We start from the raw sequence: 18,284 nt of genomic DNA on the forward strand, positions 1-18,284 counted from the left end.
TGCCAAGGGAGCAGTTAATTAAAAGTAATGTTAACTTAGGAGAAACATCAAAGACAAATGGAATTTGGGAGTCCTTAGTGTATTGGTTGATTTAAAAGCCATGAAAGGGGCGCCTGCGTGACTCAGTTGGTTAAGTGTCCGACTTCAACTCAGGTCATGATCTCATGGCTGGTGGGTTCCGGCCTGCGTTGAGCTCTGTGCTGACAGCTTGGAGCCTGAAGCCTGCTTAAGATTCTGTGTCTTGGTCTTTCTCTGCCCCTCCCTGACTCATGCTCCCTCTCTCTCCCTCCCTCCCTCCCTCTCTCTCTCACTCTCAAAAATAAACATTAAAAAATAATAAAAGCCATAAAAGTGGTTGAGATCATTGTATCATTTAGGAAAGGAAGATTTTTTTAATCAGCTCTTGAGTCACTCCAGCTTCATTCATTTATTCAACACGCATTTGTTTTAAGTAGGTTTCATGCCCCGCAGGGAGCCCAGTGTGAGGCTTGAACTCGTGACCCTGAGATCAAGACCTGAACTGAGATTGAGATTTGAACGCTGAGCCACCCAGGTGCCCCATATCCAACATGTATTTGTTGAGCTCCTACTATTCTAGGCACTTTTCTATGGCATTGTAGTTACAGTAGTGAGTAAAGGAAACCAATTATTCACTTCCATAGGACTTCTACATAGTTAATGATCCAGAAAATAAAGCAATAAGCAATAAATATGTAACTTAATTGTTTAGAGGAGAAGCAGCAGCAAAGGAAGAAGACTATGTGGAGTTGGTCAGTGGGAGGAATTTGTTCTTTTTCCTACTGGTGATGTCCTGGCAGCTAATGGAGAAGAGTAGTTCAAGAATAAGGAGTTTCCTGAATCAGATGTTGCTAAAAACCCCAGTAAGATGGAGACTAAGCTGTGACTATTTCACCCCTTGTGATGACAAAAAACAACAAAACAGTTTTGGGGGCTTTGAAAATGAAGAAGTAGAGATAGGAATGAAGACCCGCTGTTTCAAAGGAGTTTGCTATAAAAGAAAGCCAAAAAATGGACCATAACAGTGGGAGAAATGAGATTAGGGAAGTGTTTTAAAAACCAAAAAGATAAAATTCCAGAACATGTTTGTGATTAATGGGAATGACCTAGTAGAGGGAATGAGGGGATAATTGATGGAGTGAAATCCTTGAGAAAATAAGAGGAGACAAGACCCCAGGGTGGGTGGAGGGAATCGCTGATAGGATCAGCATCTTATCTTTCATTGTAACTGGAGGGAAGACAGAAAGGATGGAATGTTTGCAGACAGGTTTGTAAATTTGATGGTGGGGCAGCAAGTAGCATCTGCCCCAATGCTTCTGTTTTTCCAATGAGCCATGAAGCAAGAATGAAATGAAAGGAGTTTGAGAAAAGAGAAGATATGCAATGTCATGTTGCATCACGGGGAATCAAGTTGCTAAAGAATTATAGCAGAATTGCTGTGCATTAGAGATCACTCAACATTTATGGCAATAAAATTAACATAAAAGCATCAACCAATTCTATACTTTTTCCCCAACCACTTTCATTTGCTCAATTTCCAGCATAGAGAAGGCATAGAGCTGGATTCATCCAAGGTTGTGCTTTTTCCAGATGAATGCAGCGATTGAAAACAGGATGGAGAAAACTAAGTGTATTAGCAAAGGAATGAAGAGTCCTGAAATGTAAGCTGATGGAGGGAATTGAAAACAGGAAGAATGCCCAGGGGATTGTGAAAGGTTAGAAAAGGGGTATTACTCATTCATCTGGTTTACCCATTCACTTCAACAATTGAGCTTCTATTCTGGGCCCTGTGGATCTATTCACTAGCAAGACTAACCAGCCCTTTCACAGAATAGGGTGAGATGGACAAAGAATTAGAACTTGTATTTTTTTTTAATTTTCTTAGTTGACACACAACATTACATTAGTTTCAGGTGTACAGCATAGAGATTCAACAAGTTTATGCACTATGCTATGCTTACTACAAGTTTAACTACCATGTGTCCCGATACAACACTAGGACAGTATCATTGACTATATTCCTTATGCTGAGCCTTTTATTCCCAAGATTTACTCTTTCCATAACTGGAAGCCTGTAGCTGCCATGCCTCTTCCCCTATTTTGCCCAACCACATACCCCCTCTCCTCTGGCAACCACCAGTTTTAAAGTATTAAATTCAGATTTTGCTAATGGCTATGAAGAGAGTAGAGAGGGGCCGCCTGGGTGGCTCAGTCAGTTCAATGTCCAGCTCTTGATTTCAGCTCAGATCCTGATCTTGGAGTCGTGAGATGGGGCGTTCTTTCTCCCTCTGCCCCTCTCTTGTTCACAATTTTGCGTTCTCTCTCTTAAAAATTAATGAATCAATCAATAAAGTAGATGAAAGAGAGTGGGGAGAGAGGGAGCATTAAGTGGGAGGGGAGAGCAGTGTCAATTTAGATAAGGTGTTCCAGCAAGGGAATCCTCTCTACTGAAATTGAACAAAGATCTGAATGAAATGAGGAAACAAACCTGTGAATTACTGTGTGAGTAGCGTGCTAGGCTGAGGGAGCAGTGAGTGCTTTTTCTGGTTTTTTTTAATGTCCAATAGTAAGGCCAACAAAACTGTGATGAAGTATTTTTCCATCCCTATTATATTTTTAAATGGTGTTTTCAGGATACCAAAGTGACACAGCTGGTTTAAGCAGTTGGTTATTGCACAAATGTCATTAGAGTGAGCAATCAGTTAAGTCTCATTTCAGCAGATGAAATGTTTAAATATAAATATACCCTGTAATCATGTCTAATTTGTTGATCATTACCTTCTCCTTCTCTGGTGACAAGCATTAGAATGCCACACATGATATGGTTCAGTTAAAATTTTTAGAGTGAATTTTTATGCCCACATATACTTTAATACTTAAAAACACAAATCATTCCCCCTTCAAACCTTTTCAAGAAGTTCTAAGGGAGGAGTTCAAACAAACCCAAGGTCTCTTCCCTTCGCCCTGGGTGTGTGGGGACTTGCTTTAAATGACTTTTCAAAAAATTTAGGTATTACTCACATGCTGTAAGACTGACCCATTTAAAATATACAATTTGTTACATTAACAACTCAGGTAACAACAGATGTTGGCGAGGATGCAGAGGAAGAGGATCTCTTTGGCACTGCTGGTGGGAATGCAAACTGGTGCAGCCACTCTGGAAAACAGTGTGGAGGTTCCTCAAAAAATTAAAAATAGAACTACCCTACCACCAAGCAATTGCACTACTAGGTGTTTATCCAAGGGATACAGGTGTGCTGTTTCGAAGGGGCACATGCACCCCAATGTTTATAGCAGCACTATTGACAATAGCCCAAGTATGGAAAGAGCCCAAATGTCCATCGATGGATGAATGGATAAAGAAGATGTGGTATATATATACAATGGAGTATTTCTTGGCCATCAAAAAGAATGAAATCTTGCCATTTGCAACTACATGGATGGAAGTAGAAGGTATTATACTAAGCGAAATTAGAGAAAGACAAATATCATAAGACTTTAAGATACAAAACAGATGAACATAGGGGAAGGGAAGCAAAAATAATAACAGGGAGGGGAGCAAAACATAAGAGACTCTTAAATATGGAGAACAAACAGAGGGTTGCTGGAGGGCTTGTGGGAGGGGGGAGATGGGCTAAATGGGTAAGGGGCATTAAGGAATCTACTCCTGAAATCATTGTTGCACTATATGCTAACTAACTTGGATGTAAATTAAAATATACAATTTATTGGTTTTTAGGATGTTCACAGTGTTGGGCAACCATTACCTAATTCTAGAACATTTTTTTAATATTTATTTATTTTTGAGAGACAGAGAGCATGAGCAGGGGAGGGGCAGGGAGAGAGAGGGAGACACAGAATCCAAAGCAGGCTCCAGGCTCCAAGCTGTCAGCACAGAGCCCGACGTGGGGCTCGAACTCATGAACCGTGAGATCATGACCTGAGCCGAAGTTGGACACTCAACTGACTGAGCCACTCAGGCACCCCTAGAACATTTTTAACACCCTAAAAAGAAACTCATATAGACTGGTCCCATTAGGAATCACTTCCTTCCTTCTAGCCCCCAGCAACCATAATCTACACTCTGTCACTATTTGCCTATTCCAGATGTTTAAAATATATGTAATCACACAATATGTGTCCTTTATGCTTGGCTTCTTAGCATGATGTTTTCAAGGTTAATCTGTGTCTAGCCAGTATCCATACTTCAGTCCTCTTTATAGCTGAATGATATTCCATTGTGTGGATATACCATATTTTCTTTTTATCCATTTATCATGTGATTTGGGTTGTTTCCACTTTTTGGTTTTTATAAATAATTCTGGCTATGAGTGTTGGTTTACAAGTTTTTGTGTGGACATTTGTTTTTAATTCTCTTAGGTATATGCCTGCCAGTGTAAATGGCTGTTTTAAAGGCATAACTGTAAAAAAGTTTTATCTTAAAAATATTTCTCACTTCACTCCATAATATATCTGTCTTAAAAGAATACACAGGAAAAACAAACAAAAAAAGAATACATGGAGTTCTTTCCAGTTACTTATTTAAGCTACTAGTGGAATTCATTAATTTTTCTCCAGAAATCCAACATTAGCCCTGTGGGAGGTGTTCCCTCTGTGGCTCTGCAGCCCCCTGGCTCACTGCCCCCTACATGGGGGGGAGGGGGGACCAGCGCTTCAGCAGCAATCTCATGGGACATTGGGAATGCAACTCCAGACAGGTGGTGGGTTACCTTTTTGTCAATAAATATTGCTTCTTCTTGAAAGAATCATAGAATCTTGATAAACTAGAAAAGTTTCTCAGAATTCACCTAATCCAGTTGTTTTATAAATCTTCGAACCAAGGGATGTCCAAAAGGTTAAAATGCTTGCCTGAGTTCCTATAGCCGGTTGGTTAGGAAACCAGGATGAGAAGCCAGATCTCTTGACTGCCAGTTCAGTTCTCTGACTACTAAATTTTACTTTGTCTCTGTTGTTTGAATTTAAAGTCCTAAAACAAAAAAATAAACAAAATTCATTAAGCGGCATTTTTAGGTAAAAGTTTACAGAAAATATTTTCAGAGTTTATAGGGAAAAGCTGACCATCAGCCTTGTACTCATTAATTCACAGGGACAGGGTGGGGGAGATAAGAGGAATAAAGAAACACTATCACTTTTAGCCTGTGCATAAGGAAGAAAGAATTGTAGGCATTTGTAAACATTCAGACAGTCATAAACAAAGGTCAGCTATTCCTATTAGCTTCCCTTAAGAGTCAGCCTTTTTTTCTTGCATGACATTCTAGCATTTATATACAAGTAGTTTTAAAAGGGGTATAAAGATTAAGCATAATTATATTATCCAAGTGGAGTCAAATTACGCAATAGACTATGCAGTTAATCACTTGGATCTCCTAAATGTCATGCTGGATATAGTCTATCCCTCTCACAGTGAGTCAGAAGTGGGAATGGGTTCATTCACTATTTCCAGTAAGCAGCTTACTGCCAGCAGGTGTTGTGACTTGTGGGAAAGGGTAGGACTAGAATGCGTGCTTGTTTGGAGAGTTCAGAAACGTATCCTTGGGCCCTTCCATCGGGCTGTACGTGAGGCCACAGGCAGCTGAGAGTGTTGGCAGGACCACAGCTACCCCCAGCTTAGAGGAGGCTCTTGATCTCCTCTGAGTCTGGTAATATTGCTCCCTAGCACAAAGCTGGAACAGGTGCCACATACAACTCTGGTCCAGGCATGGGTCTCAGCTCTGCCACTCTCTGTGTGATCTTGGGCACATCACCTCAGATGTCCTCAAATCCCCCATCTGTAAAATAAGATGAGCAGGCAGAATAGCTAATTTTTAAAAACTCTTTGGCTTTACAATGTTATGGTTGTACAACCTAGTGGTTTAAGATGTCAAGTATATTGGATATTGGAGGTAATAAAGAGTTCATAAAGTTATAGAGCCATCTTTGAGAGTCATGTGACATTGGGCAAGTACTTAACTTCTGTAAGATTTTACATTACCCTTAAAGGGGGAGTAATGATAATAGTACATAATCCTAATAGGGCTACTGGGGGCAAAAATGGCATTAACGCAAAGACATTAGCACAGTGCCTTCTAAATCCTAATATTCAATAAGTATTCATTAGTAGTAGGTAGTAGTAGTATTTTCATTAGAGACATTTTATCTTAATAATGTACTGTTCCCTTCAGAAATGAATAAAATTCCAGCAAATTTTAGTAGTATTATAAAGTATGTAGACTAAAGCATTGTTTAAAAGGCTATAATTAACTGATCCTTAAGTAAACTGGAGAGAAGAACCTATAATTTAAATAATGGAGTGGTGGATGGTGAGCATGATGAGGGAAGGAATGGGATACAGAGGTTGATGTTATAGTGCAAGTGAAAGAAATTGAACTTATTTTCTCCTTAGTTTTATTGTTGTCTATGACCTTATATATTTTTTCTACCTTAATTTGGAAATGAAATCATTTATGAAAAATGTATCCAAATTAGTGGCTACTGAGAAGTGAGGCCCTTTTTTATTTTTTAATGAGATTATTACTGTTGTTATTTGTCACATAGAAATAAATAGTAAATCCAATTCTATGTGAGCTACCTCCTTGTAATTTCTGCTAGTTTTGCAAGTACTATTTTGGTGTGAACCTAGGACTTAGAAGCTTAGTAATTTTGGAAACAAATACTCAGATATTTTTCCTCAGGATGTTGGTGTGAAACTATCCCTGTTCAATAGTGGTTTGCTAAACTAATTGAAGGAATTCATTTAAGATTCTTATTTACAGAATAAGAACGCATTTGTAAAGTGTTGTAGGGAAAGTTGGCAACCCTAAGTTTGGTGGTTGATATCTTGGAGAATTAACCCCCTGTTTCTCCAAAGAAGAGAGGAGCTGACTGTGGATGTGTAAATTACATGATAGCATAGATGAGACTTTTTTAATGGTCATCTCTGAATATGTGTTCTGTGTGTCCCATACCTACTCTATCACCATCTTATCTTACTTGCTTCACTGTTGTAGATGAACAATAAGAAAGGAAATGTTTTGGTTCCTCAAGACAGTCTCTGTGGCTTCTGCTATAAGCAGCTCAAGCCAAAAATGCCTTGTCTCCCATCAAAATTGCTTTTTACAACCTTGTAATTTCCAGTTAGGGTAATGTTCTTTGGTTCCTAATACTTCTTTTATACTTGTTTATAGGAGGCCAGTTGTAAGAACCCCTTACCCATCCTTCTGACAAAAGACTTAGACATGCAAAAACCATCTCTAAAAACCAGGGTAAGTTATGTCTGCTCCTTTGGGCTACCATGTGAAACATTTAGCAGGGTTATTCATGTCCTCATGATTCCATGCTCTGTGTCTTGCATTTCCTTCAGCCTTTTTCTTTATTTGTATTTTTGGTCCTGGTTGCATAAAAAGCACTTTTCATTTAGTGCTTTAATCCAAGGTGATATTCATCCCCCAATTTTTAAGATACTCCTATTATTTAAGAGTGATATATTTTAGTACATGGTTTTACTTATATTAAATCAGGATTGTTTTAAGCCTAAATCATAGGAAATAGTCAAATGTAGTAATCTTTCCTTGGTTGTTTGAGGGGTAAAGTGAAATGTTTAGCTGTAATTTCTCTTTTTTTTAAAATGGAAGTCACTTTATTGACTTTTTGTAATTATAAAAACAACACACGATCAATTAAGTAAATTTTAACCAGGAAGAAGTAAGAACTGTCATACCTATGACAGAATAGTCTAATGTGTAAAATTTTGTTTTCCTTATTGTAAGAAAAGTCCAAAATTCACATGTTTTGCCAATGAAAAGAAAAACTCCTTTAACCCAAAATATGTCATGGAAAGTTATTTGATTATTTGTCCAACCAGAAAAGTGATTGCATTAATTTTAGAGTATCTTTCCTAATCTTCAATCTTTTAAGTAGAACTTCTCCTATTAGGTATATAGAATATTCATAACTGGCCACCAGGAGATTTATAGAGCTACTATTTTTCCTAGTTCTGAGAAAAAAAAATGTTCACCAAACTTTGAGTTCACTGTAAGCAAAATTTAAAAGAATTCTTATCTCTGATTTTTAACTGCAAGTTACCGTAAAAATAATGGTGGCTTTATTTTTAAAGGCAAATTAAGTATTGAGTCATTGCTTAGTGTCTTAATTACAGTAAGTCTGTGGTTTATTTTTAAAAGAAATAAAAACACCTTTTTTTTTAATAAAACCTATTCCACCTTGATTTTTTTCTGGAAAATTATCGAAACTATCCAGCATGCTTTCCTTTTCAGCTACCAACTATTTTTGGGTTTTTTTTTCACTGAAATATCTGTGTCTACAAACTTATGTATAATTAATTCCAATGTATCAGAAATTTTATTTATTGTGAATTAATAAAAATTCAGTGTAAAAAATAAACTCATAAACAAATGCCTTGAAAAAATGCATGATTTGAGGAAAATCATTAGGTACCATTTGCTTATTAACTCCTATATTGGTATAACTACCTTTATGGGAAAAGACCCTAAATGAATCACCTCATCGCCTTTAAAAATAAAGCCACCATTATTTTTACGGTAACTTGCAGCTAAAAATCAGAGATAAGAATTCTTTTAAATTTTGTTTAAAGATCATCTCAAAACTTGTCATAAAAGTTGAAGGGATTGTATCATTCTTATGAAAGTAATCCTATTTGGAATGTTTCAGCTGTATACAAAATCGGTAATTAATGGACATTTATTATCTCCTACCAGTCTTGCTGTACAGTTCATGAATAAACTAATTCAATAGAGAAATTACTTCATTAGTTAAGCCTTGGTGTTTAACTTAAGCTTCTCTGTGGCCTTTCATGACCAAGTTTACGTTTACATGAGCAAACTAAGCTCTGCTTAGTTTATGGGTGATTAGAATCCTTGTAATTTCAAATCCCAGAAATGAGGCAGAGCATGTGAGCTATAAGAGATTACAAGGAACTAACTCTTTCACCAGGATTTTATCTTAAGATCTTTTTTCCTCCAGTTGATATTTGAAAGCTAAAGCTGAGAACACCTTCAAAATATGGTTGGTGTGTCCTTTCTAGAGTGACATAGTGAGCTAAGAGAATGATGTGTATCCTTGGTATTAATGTTACTCCATTTGGCCTCCATAGCTGTATTTCTCAGATATCTCCAGTTACAGCTGTATTTGCCTTGGACAGCTAAGTATTTCTGCTCCCTATATGGCTAGAGATATAACATGGTAATCCAGAAATGGCATATGTCCATCGACTCTGGAGATGTCTCTCTAGTCTAAGCCATCTGTCCCCATCTGTGTTCCCTCTGACAGTTGCTGTCTCTGTTCCTAGGCAATAGGAAGGATTATATTTCTCTTCCTTAGGTAGGAAAGCCACTTCTTGTTTTGAGTCCAAGCTGAAAAAAAACTATCTCCATTACACAGTGCCATGACACTTCCTGAATGAGCAACAATCACCAGCCCTGGTAACTCAAGGACATATTCATATAACCATTTCATGCCCAATACTGTGTAGAGTACATATGTAAACAAATAATCAGAATAGATGATAAAGAAGAGAATATCAAATAGATCTATAAAGAGGTATTGAACATAGAGACAACTCCTTGTCACCTAATAGGATTAGAGAAGATGGTCTTTTTCTACCAAACACAGGTACTCGGTCTCTAAATAAGCCTCACACTTATATTCATTGGCCACAGTATAAACCCTGAATACCATCCAGTGAATTGAGTGTAGAAAATTATTTTTCTTCTCCTTTCCTTTGGGTTATGCTCTGGATTTCCCACTATCATTGCTGTGTTCTTGGCTTCAGCAAAAAATTCAAGGTCAGGTCATGGTATAAGAATGAATACCAGATCCACTCAATGCTAGGATAAAGGTATAAAATAAAAGATAATGTATTTCCTTCCTTTCATCACCAGATAAAACTGTGCTGATGAAATTTAAATTATAAGCACATAATAGTTTTAGTTAGTTACTGGATTCTCTTAATGCTTTTATAGAGGTTTCCTTTAGTATACAAAGTCATATTAACTATAAAATGTGTAATAAAGATAATGCAGTTATCAAATACACTGCTTCTATTTTTGTAATAGAAGCAACTGTTAAATTATTTTTCTTTCAAATGTTAATGGTTTCAAGGACCATGAATTATTTATGAAGGAGATTTTCTTCAATGATGACAATAGTTGTCACAACCCTGTTTTCTTAAATGTTTTCAAAAATTCCTATGCCTATTAGTAAACTAGAAATTTTAAAAATGGAGGGTTTTGATAAATTTAGTGGCAGTATAATTTAATTTTCAGTAAGCAAATTAATAGAGTAATTTAATAAGCATTAAATTTTACCAAGCTTCTAAAGTATCTTAGAAATATTAATGGACATGCATACATTTTATATTGCTTTAATTAATGTGTACATTCTAATTAGCGTTCTACTTTTTCCAGTTGACATTATTTATACTGTGCATTTCCATGTTTAAGGCTAGTTTGCATGCTGCTGCTTTTAATAAAAGTAGTGGTGGTGGTGGTGGTAATTAGAGCTAACGTTGATCAAGTGCCAGATACTATATTAACTACTTAATACAGTTCTTTTTTTTTTTTTCTGTTCAGTATGCTCTATCAGTACTCACTTTGGGTAAGAATATATGACAGTTTATTTAGGTATCATTCTGGGTTTTTTTCCAATATTTAGGTTATCTCCAATATTTAGATTATTTCCACTATTTTGCTATTAAAACATTTTTGAGTAAATTATTTTCACAACATCTTTTGTGCACATGTGGGAAGTAGAGTCATAAGTATGTACATCTATAATTTGTCCCAAATTTACAAATATTTTCTTAAGATGTTGTACCAATTTATATCCTCAAAAGCTGCAGATGATTGTTTCCATTTTTTACATCCTCACCAGTGCTTGGTAATATCAGAGTTGTTGTTTCCCCAGTCTAATGAGTGTGAGATGCGTCTTGCTATTGCCTTAATTTGGATTTTTCTAATTTCTAGTTGTTGCAGAGACATTTATTATTCACTGAATACCCATGCGTTTCTCCAATGTTTCCCAGCCCGGCTGCAGTTAGCTGGGGCCAGCCAGCTGCTTCTGACCAGTAGGCTGTGAGCAGAAGTGACAAGTGTGGCTTTAAGGGCAGAGAATTGAAAAATTGTGCATGACTCTCTAGCCCTTTCTTACAGTGTAGCAACTAGACAGTGGAGCATGGGTCCCTTAGTGGCTTTTTTTGGAGCAAAGGCCCCCTGTGAAACCACACTGGATTTGTGTCATTACTGAGAAGTAAGCCTGTTTTGTTAAGCCACTGAGACTTCTGGGTTAATTTGTACCTTCACTATAATGTAGTCTATCCTGATTAATTTATATGGGCAGCTTTTCATGTGCTTATTAAGCTTGGACATATCTCTGATAATTAATCTGAGTACTACTTTTTCCTGTCATTGCCAATTTTATTATTGGGTTGTTTGCTTTATTTTTTTTTTAATGCTTATTTATTTTTGAGAGAGAGAAAAACAGAGTGTGAGCGGGAGAGGTGCAGAGAGAGGGGGGAGACACAGAATCTGAAGCAGACTCCAGGCTCTGAGCTGTCAGCACAGAGCACCACGCAGGGCTCAAACCTACAAACCGTGAGATCATTACCTGAGTGAAAGTCAGATACTTAACCAACTGAGCCACCCAGGTGCCCCTGTTTGCTTTTTTCTTAATAATCTCTATGAATTTGTTAGTTGAGTTATATATCTCAAATACTTTTTCCCAATTTTTTAGTTTTCTTTTTATATTGAATGTAGTGCCTTTTAATGTATAAGAGCTTTTTATTTTAATGTAGTCAAATTTATTAGTTTTTAGTTTTTAGTTTTTGTGTTCTTTATATCTTGTTTGAGAAATCCTCACATTGAGGTTATTAAGAAAACCAACTTTATAGTTTTCAAAAAATTTTAAATTTTGCTTTGCATATATGTTAGTCTTAATCCATCTGAAGTTGAATTCTTTGTAAGCATAAAGTAGGAATCTAATTTTATATATAAAAATCAATCAATGTAGCATGTCTGTTCAATAGTTCATCTTTTCCCCACTGTTTGAAATGTCCTTTCTATTATATGTCACATGTTTTGTATGTTTTGGGCTTTGTTATTGGTTGCTTTATCTATTTGTTTATCTCATGTTATTATTGCAATGTCCTAATTAGTGATATCTGGTAAAACCAGTTTCTTCAGTTTTTCTTCCCTTCTTGAAAATTATTTTGGCCATTCTTAGTCCATTGCTTTTGCAATTGAATATTGTCAAATTTCATGAGAAACTTTAGTTAGAATTTAAACTGAATTGATAGATTCATTTCATGAAAATTGGTATTCCATTCATGACCATCATAGAACTCTCTATTTGCTCATGACCTCTTTAATGTCTTTTGATTTAAGAAATATAATTTTCTTCTTAACTGTCCTAGGTAGCCCACATTTTGTAGATACTATAAATGAAATATTCATGATGCATGATGTCTTCCAACTTTGTTGCTGATAATTAGTGTTAAGACTAATTTTTATTGTTGACTTTTACATCTAGAGGCCTTGCCAAATTCTCATTAGTTCTAATATTTTGTTGATCACTTCTGTTTGATTTCCTTTATAGACAGTCATATCATCTGAAAATGATGAGTTCTGTTGACTTTTTTTCATGCCTTTCATCATTTAATCTTTTTTTTATATACTGTAAAGGCTAAATAGAAATGGTGATAGCGTACCTTTTTGAGTTCCTTCCTGATTTTATGGACAGTTTCTACATTTGACTTTTTAGTATCATCACGGCATATTTCGTTTTCTTACTTTTTTTTTTTTTTGTAATTTTTTCACAATGCCAGACACATAGCTTTCCTTCAGTAAAGACTTCAAAATGAACTCATTATTTCATTGCTTTTGTTCCATATGATAGTAGTTAGTGTTAGTATGTTTCCATATATGTTTTTCTTCACACATACACTTATTAGGTTTACAATATTTGCTGTAGGCATAACCTTACAAATAGGTATACCTATTTGCTGTAGGTATAACCCTATAACCTTAAGGAGATTCCCTTGTATTTATGATTTGTTTCGAATATTTATCTTGTGTGAAAGTTAAATTTTAGCAAATGTTTCCTTTTGTGTCTGTGAAGATAATTACATGGTTTTTATCACTTACTCTTTTCTTGTGGGAAGTTATACTGATAATTTATCTAAGCTTAAACTAATGCATCACTGGAGCATAGTAGTTCTGAAGCTGATCTTGATACGTATTTTTAAATACCTTGCAAGTTTTGAATAGCTGATATTTTGTTTAGTATTTTTGCATCTATGTTTATAAATGTTTTACATGAGGTGCCTGGGTGGTTCAGTCAGTTAAGCATCCGACTTCGGCTCAGGTCATGATCTCATGGTTTATGAGTTCAAGCCCTGGGTCAGGCTCAGTGCTGACAGCTGAGAGCCCGGAGTCTGCTTTGGATTCTGTGTCTCCCTCTCTCTCTGCCCCTTGCCCCGCTTGTGCTCTCTCTTTCTCTCAAGAATAAATAAACACTAAAAAAAAAAATTTAAATGTTTCACTTTACCTGCTTTTGGTGTAAAAGTTATACTGTCCTAACAAAATGAGATAAGGAGAGTCTTTTCTAATCTCCGAGATAGTTTAAGATCACAATGATCAAATTCCTTCAATCTTGTACATATAAAACTGTCTGGGCCCGGTGAGGTTTATTTATTGATTTATTTGTTTTTTATTTTGTTTGTTTTTAAAATTTGTTTTTGGTGAATTGATTTTTAACTACTGATTCAATATCTTTAATGCTTATAGTCCTATTCATGTTTTCTCTTTTCTTATTTTTTATGCTTATTTTTGAGAGAAAGAGAGCATGTGCACGCTAGTGGGGGAGGGGCAGAGAGAGAGGGAGACAGAGGATGCAAAGCCAGCTCTACACTGACAGCAGAGAGCCCCATATGTGGCTCCAACTCACTAGCCCTGAGACCATGACCTGAGCTAAAATTGGGCGATTAACCAACTGAGCCAGGTGCCCCTCTATCTTTTCTGAATTAGTTTTGATGTTACATTTTCTAGAATATAAACTATTTTAACTAAATTTATCAGCATCAAATATTTCAGTGTTTCCTCTTCTTTTTAAATCTTTATTAAATCTTTAAACTTTTTTTTCATTTCTAATATTATCTTTTGGGAACTTTTTTCTTGTTTGCTTTTGATTAGGCTTGCCAGAGACTTTATTAGTCTTTGCAAAGAACCAGATTTTAGTTTTGTTGATTCTCTGTTGTATCTTCATTTTCCATTTCATTGATCTCATTATTCCTCCCTTTCTTCTTTGTATCTATTATTTGTATGGTAGATTTTGTATTATTTGTATGGACAGCGTTTCCCCCAATAGGCATGTATTATAAATATGCTTTCTGTATGGTTTGATACTGAAGCTTGATGATCAATTCTTTTGAGTGTATTTGCTCTGTTTACTAAAAGCTTTTTTTTGATGTCTTGAGTGTCCATTATTATATTAGAGAACTCTTTCTGGGATCATGTCATTTCATTCCTTCCTTCCTTCCTTCCTTATTTTTTGTGTGTTTTGTTTTGGTTTGATTTTTGGTAATATTTTCCCAATGTCAGACACATAGTGATCCATTGATAAATACTTGAGAATGAACAAATGAATTAATCAATTTTTTTATCTTATTCTGTATGAAAGCAGTGAGTGTGTGTGTGTGTGTGTGTGTGTGTGTGTGTGTGTGTGTGTGGTTATGGGAAATTTGCTTTTGTGAGAATTTAGTCAGATTTAGTACATTTTTCATTTGGAAGGGGTTCAATAACCATTAAACACATAATTATATCTGGAATTTAAGACTTTTGGCTTTTAACTGTATTTTTTCCTGATTTATCTCTCTTGAACTTTTCTTAAAATAATTTTCCATCTGCTTTTTCTGCCCCCATATGTTTTTATATATGAATATATGTTTATTTTACTAGATAGAAAATGCTTTATATCTTGCCATCTCCTCTATGGGTGCTGGATGATAACATTTTCTGTTTCTTTTTTGCCTCTTTCATTATCTTAGGAAATCACTTTGCAAAGCTATCTCTTCAGTGCTTAGTAACATGAGATCTTTATTTATTTATTTTTTTTAATTTTTTTTTTTTTGTAATCTCTACACCCAACATGGGGCTACAGCTCGAAACCGGGTGATCAAGAGTTGTATGCTCTACCAACTGAGCCAGCCAGGCGACCCAGTAGCATAAGATTTTTATAAATCATTTTGTTAATTTATCATTAGAGTTATATCTATGATTAAATCTGTTATTTATTATAAGCATATTCTTTATTTGGTTTCCTAAGTTACCACTGAACCATTTGAAGAATTCTTGGAATCTCCTTAGAATTAATGACCGGTAGATTCAATTATTTGGATAGTATTTTCTTGTGTTTTATACACAAATTTCTTGTGTTTTATAATATACACAAACTATCAAGTAAAAATATAATGCAGGGTTGAGTATTTACCTTAAATAAAAATTCAAATTTTGATGTATCTGGATGTACCTACCTTATCTCTCAATCTAGTAATTTGGCTCACTTAACCCCTGTCTTTCTTTCCAGTTGCTGTAAGCAATTGTAACCATAGGCCAAGGAATAGAAGAACCTTATGAGAGTTTCTCTAGACTAGGCACTCTCATGGAATCCAGTACATAGCCAGTCTGGTCTCATAGTCCTGAGTACCCAGTTTGCTAAGACTGGGTTTCCACACCTGATCCCTGACCTTCCCAAGCCTGAAACAACTCCTCTTACAAATCTGCCCTGCTTTGATAAACACCTTGAAGTGTTGGATATTTCATCAATATATCCTGTGCCAGGTGTTAGGGATGTAAATTTGAAAAGCCATTGTCTTCTTCCTCAAGGAACTAGGTTGGAGACCAGACATGCATACAAAACATTACATGTGCTAGACTGATTTTTGGATCTCAGGTCAACCTTTGGATTCACCATCCTATTTTGCAAACTATCAAATCTTAGCCTGGTTTCTTTGATTTTTTCACTAATCCTAAAGATCTCACTGGCCTTTTTGTTCCCATTTTCCCTGGTTTGCCCTGTTCTACAAATATGACCAAAGTCTAATCAAAGTTATTAATGCTAACTGCTATAACAAAAATCCCTATAATACAATTGTATTTGTTTTAAAAAGTTTATTTCCCACTCTAGTCATTTTCTGATGGGAGGAGGGAGAGATTCATAAGCAGTGAGCCTCAAAGCAGTGATTCAGATCACAGGCTGCTTCCATCCTTCCACTATGTCATCTAAAAAGTGTTTGCTTCTAATATCAGCACTGAACAAAGGAGTACGTGCAAAGTTCACAGGCACTTAACTGCCTCAGCACAGAAACAACACCTGTCCCTTCTACTCACATTTCAGAACTCAGTAACATCCATGGGAATCTGGGAAATGTAATTTTCTGGTGTGCCTAGGAAAAGGAAAGTGAAGTAGGAGTTGGGGAAAACTTGTTGCCCCAGCCTACCCTTCTGTTTGCCAAATATATTTTTCCTTTCTCTTACTGTGCAGAAAATCCTTCTGCGACACTCAATCCTTCTGCGACAATGAAAATCCAAAAAACCAACCAGTCATTACAATCAGCTCAAGCTCCAGAATTTCTTGGTGATGTGTTAGTACTCTGTCGGGGCTTGACATGCTTCCTCTTGATTGGAGAATCTATGCAGTAATAAGACAGGGTGTCCCTCCCTGCACACACACACACACACACACACACACACACACACACACACACCCATATACAAATGGGACTAAACAATCCCATTCACACGCGAATGCACACACTTACAGACAAGTGCACAGGAAGAAGTGGAGGTGATTTGATTAGGCCTAGATTCTGTTTTCTGCAAGGATTCCATTGTCTGTTTTCTCTCTGGCTGCTGCCTTTACCTTTTAGAATCCCCTCTTGGTCGTTATTGCTCTTATAGTGAGTGTGTCTTTATTAAACTACAGCTTGCTGCCTGTTGGAAGAAGCTTGGTGACTCAGGGATTGTTTTAACTCTTGAACAGCAGAGGCTTTTTTTTAAGTCTGGGCTAATGGTTTTTCATGGCAGTGGTGATGGTTTCTCGGTTTGTTAGATGTGGTTTGAAGGGATCGACAGTAAATTCCCTCAAAAATGTGACAGTGTAAGTGATTCTAATTTACTTGCTTTCAGGCAGTTCTGTGAGCCAGTTATTATACCCAAAGTAGGTCGTCCTTTCCTCTGCCTTCTAGATCTCAGGAGAATTCCCCACTGGAAGAAATTAACCAGAACCCTCCTGACAAGGGATTCTGAGAATATGCCCCTGCAATACAGAGCTATCTTATAAAATCCTATGAAATTATGTTTTAAATAAGTAAAACAGACCATATGTGCTATGAAATTGATTAGAGCTGACTTTGTGGAAGAAAGAGAACTTAAATTTTTAAAAAGAAGAATTGGAAAACTGGACAAAGGAAGGATTTCAGTTGCAGTGGCATAAACAAAGACTCGAAGGAGAAAATGAGCATTGTATGTTCTGTACGATTTATAGGCCAAACTAGCATGGACAGAAGGTTTATAAAGGGAAGCAATAAAAGATAAATTCTGAAAGATGGGTTGTAGCCAAACCATAGAGATGTTTGATGATTAAATCTTACGTAACAGTTGCCATGCTATTTGATAAAATTTATTAAATGAAATAAACAGCAAATAACAGAAAACAAACTTAGAGAATAAAAGAAAATCTGTTTTTCTGCAAGAGAGATAAGGTTTGAAACAACAACAAAAACACATATATGAACAAAGAGATAGTTACTAGAGGCCTTTTAGTTTTTTGCTACATCAGATACAAGAAGAGGGTGACTTTAATGAAAAGATTTCCGGTTTTATAGTCTTACAGAAGCAACTCTGTCATTTAATAGTAGTGTATCCAGAGGTACATTGTAAGATACTTTATGATCTCAGTACTCTAATTTATAAGAATAGTAACATCTAATAATGATGACACTGAGTACTTACTCTATTCTAGACACTGTGGAAATACTTCTAATATTACTTCATTAAATCATCACAGTACTGTAGGATAGAAATGACCTTTATCCATCCATGTAGCCTTGGTTATACTTCAATAATAAGCGATCCCAGTATCTTAGTGACCTAAAGCATTTATTTCCTGCTTATGCTGCCTGCCCAATTTAGATTGACAAGGGGGCTCTGCTTCAGCTGGTCACCGAGAGACGTGTA

General features: G+C 36.0%; 1 protein-coding gene across 8 annotated transcripts in view; it reads left to right on the forward strand.

Moving 5' to 3' along the window:
• The window catches only part of FAM13A (family with sequence similarity 13 member A), a 347,254-nt gene that overhangs the window by 146,571 nt on the left and 182,399 nt on the right, over window positions 1-18,284 (forward strand). For 6 of the 8 annotated variants that reach the window (XM_045056104.1, XM_045056103.1, XM_045056102.1 and 3 more), the window contains one exon: window positions 7,203-7,280. The exons of 1 other annotated variant lie outside the window; for it this stretch is intronic. In XM_045056104.1, the coding sequence (XP_044912039.1) occupies window positions 7,203-7,280 (78 nt within the window). Of the gene's footprint in view, window positions 1-1,714; window positions 1,734-7,202; window positions 7,281-18,284 lie in introns of those variants that run through there. One more of the 8 variants, XM_045056105.1, reaches the window with a different exon arrangement.

The sequence above is a fragment of the Felis catus genome, chromosome B1 (genome assembly GCF_018350175.1).
Source record: "Felis catus isolate Fca126 chromosome B1, F.catus_Fca126_mat1.0, whole genome shotgun sequence".
Classification (NCBI taxonomy): domain Eukaryota; kingdom Metazoa; phylum Chordata; class Mammalia; order Carnivora; family Felidae; genus Felis; species Felis catus.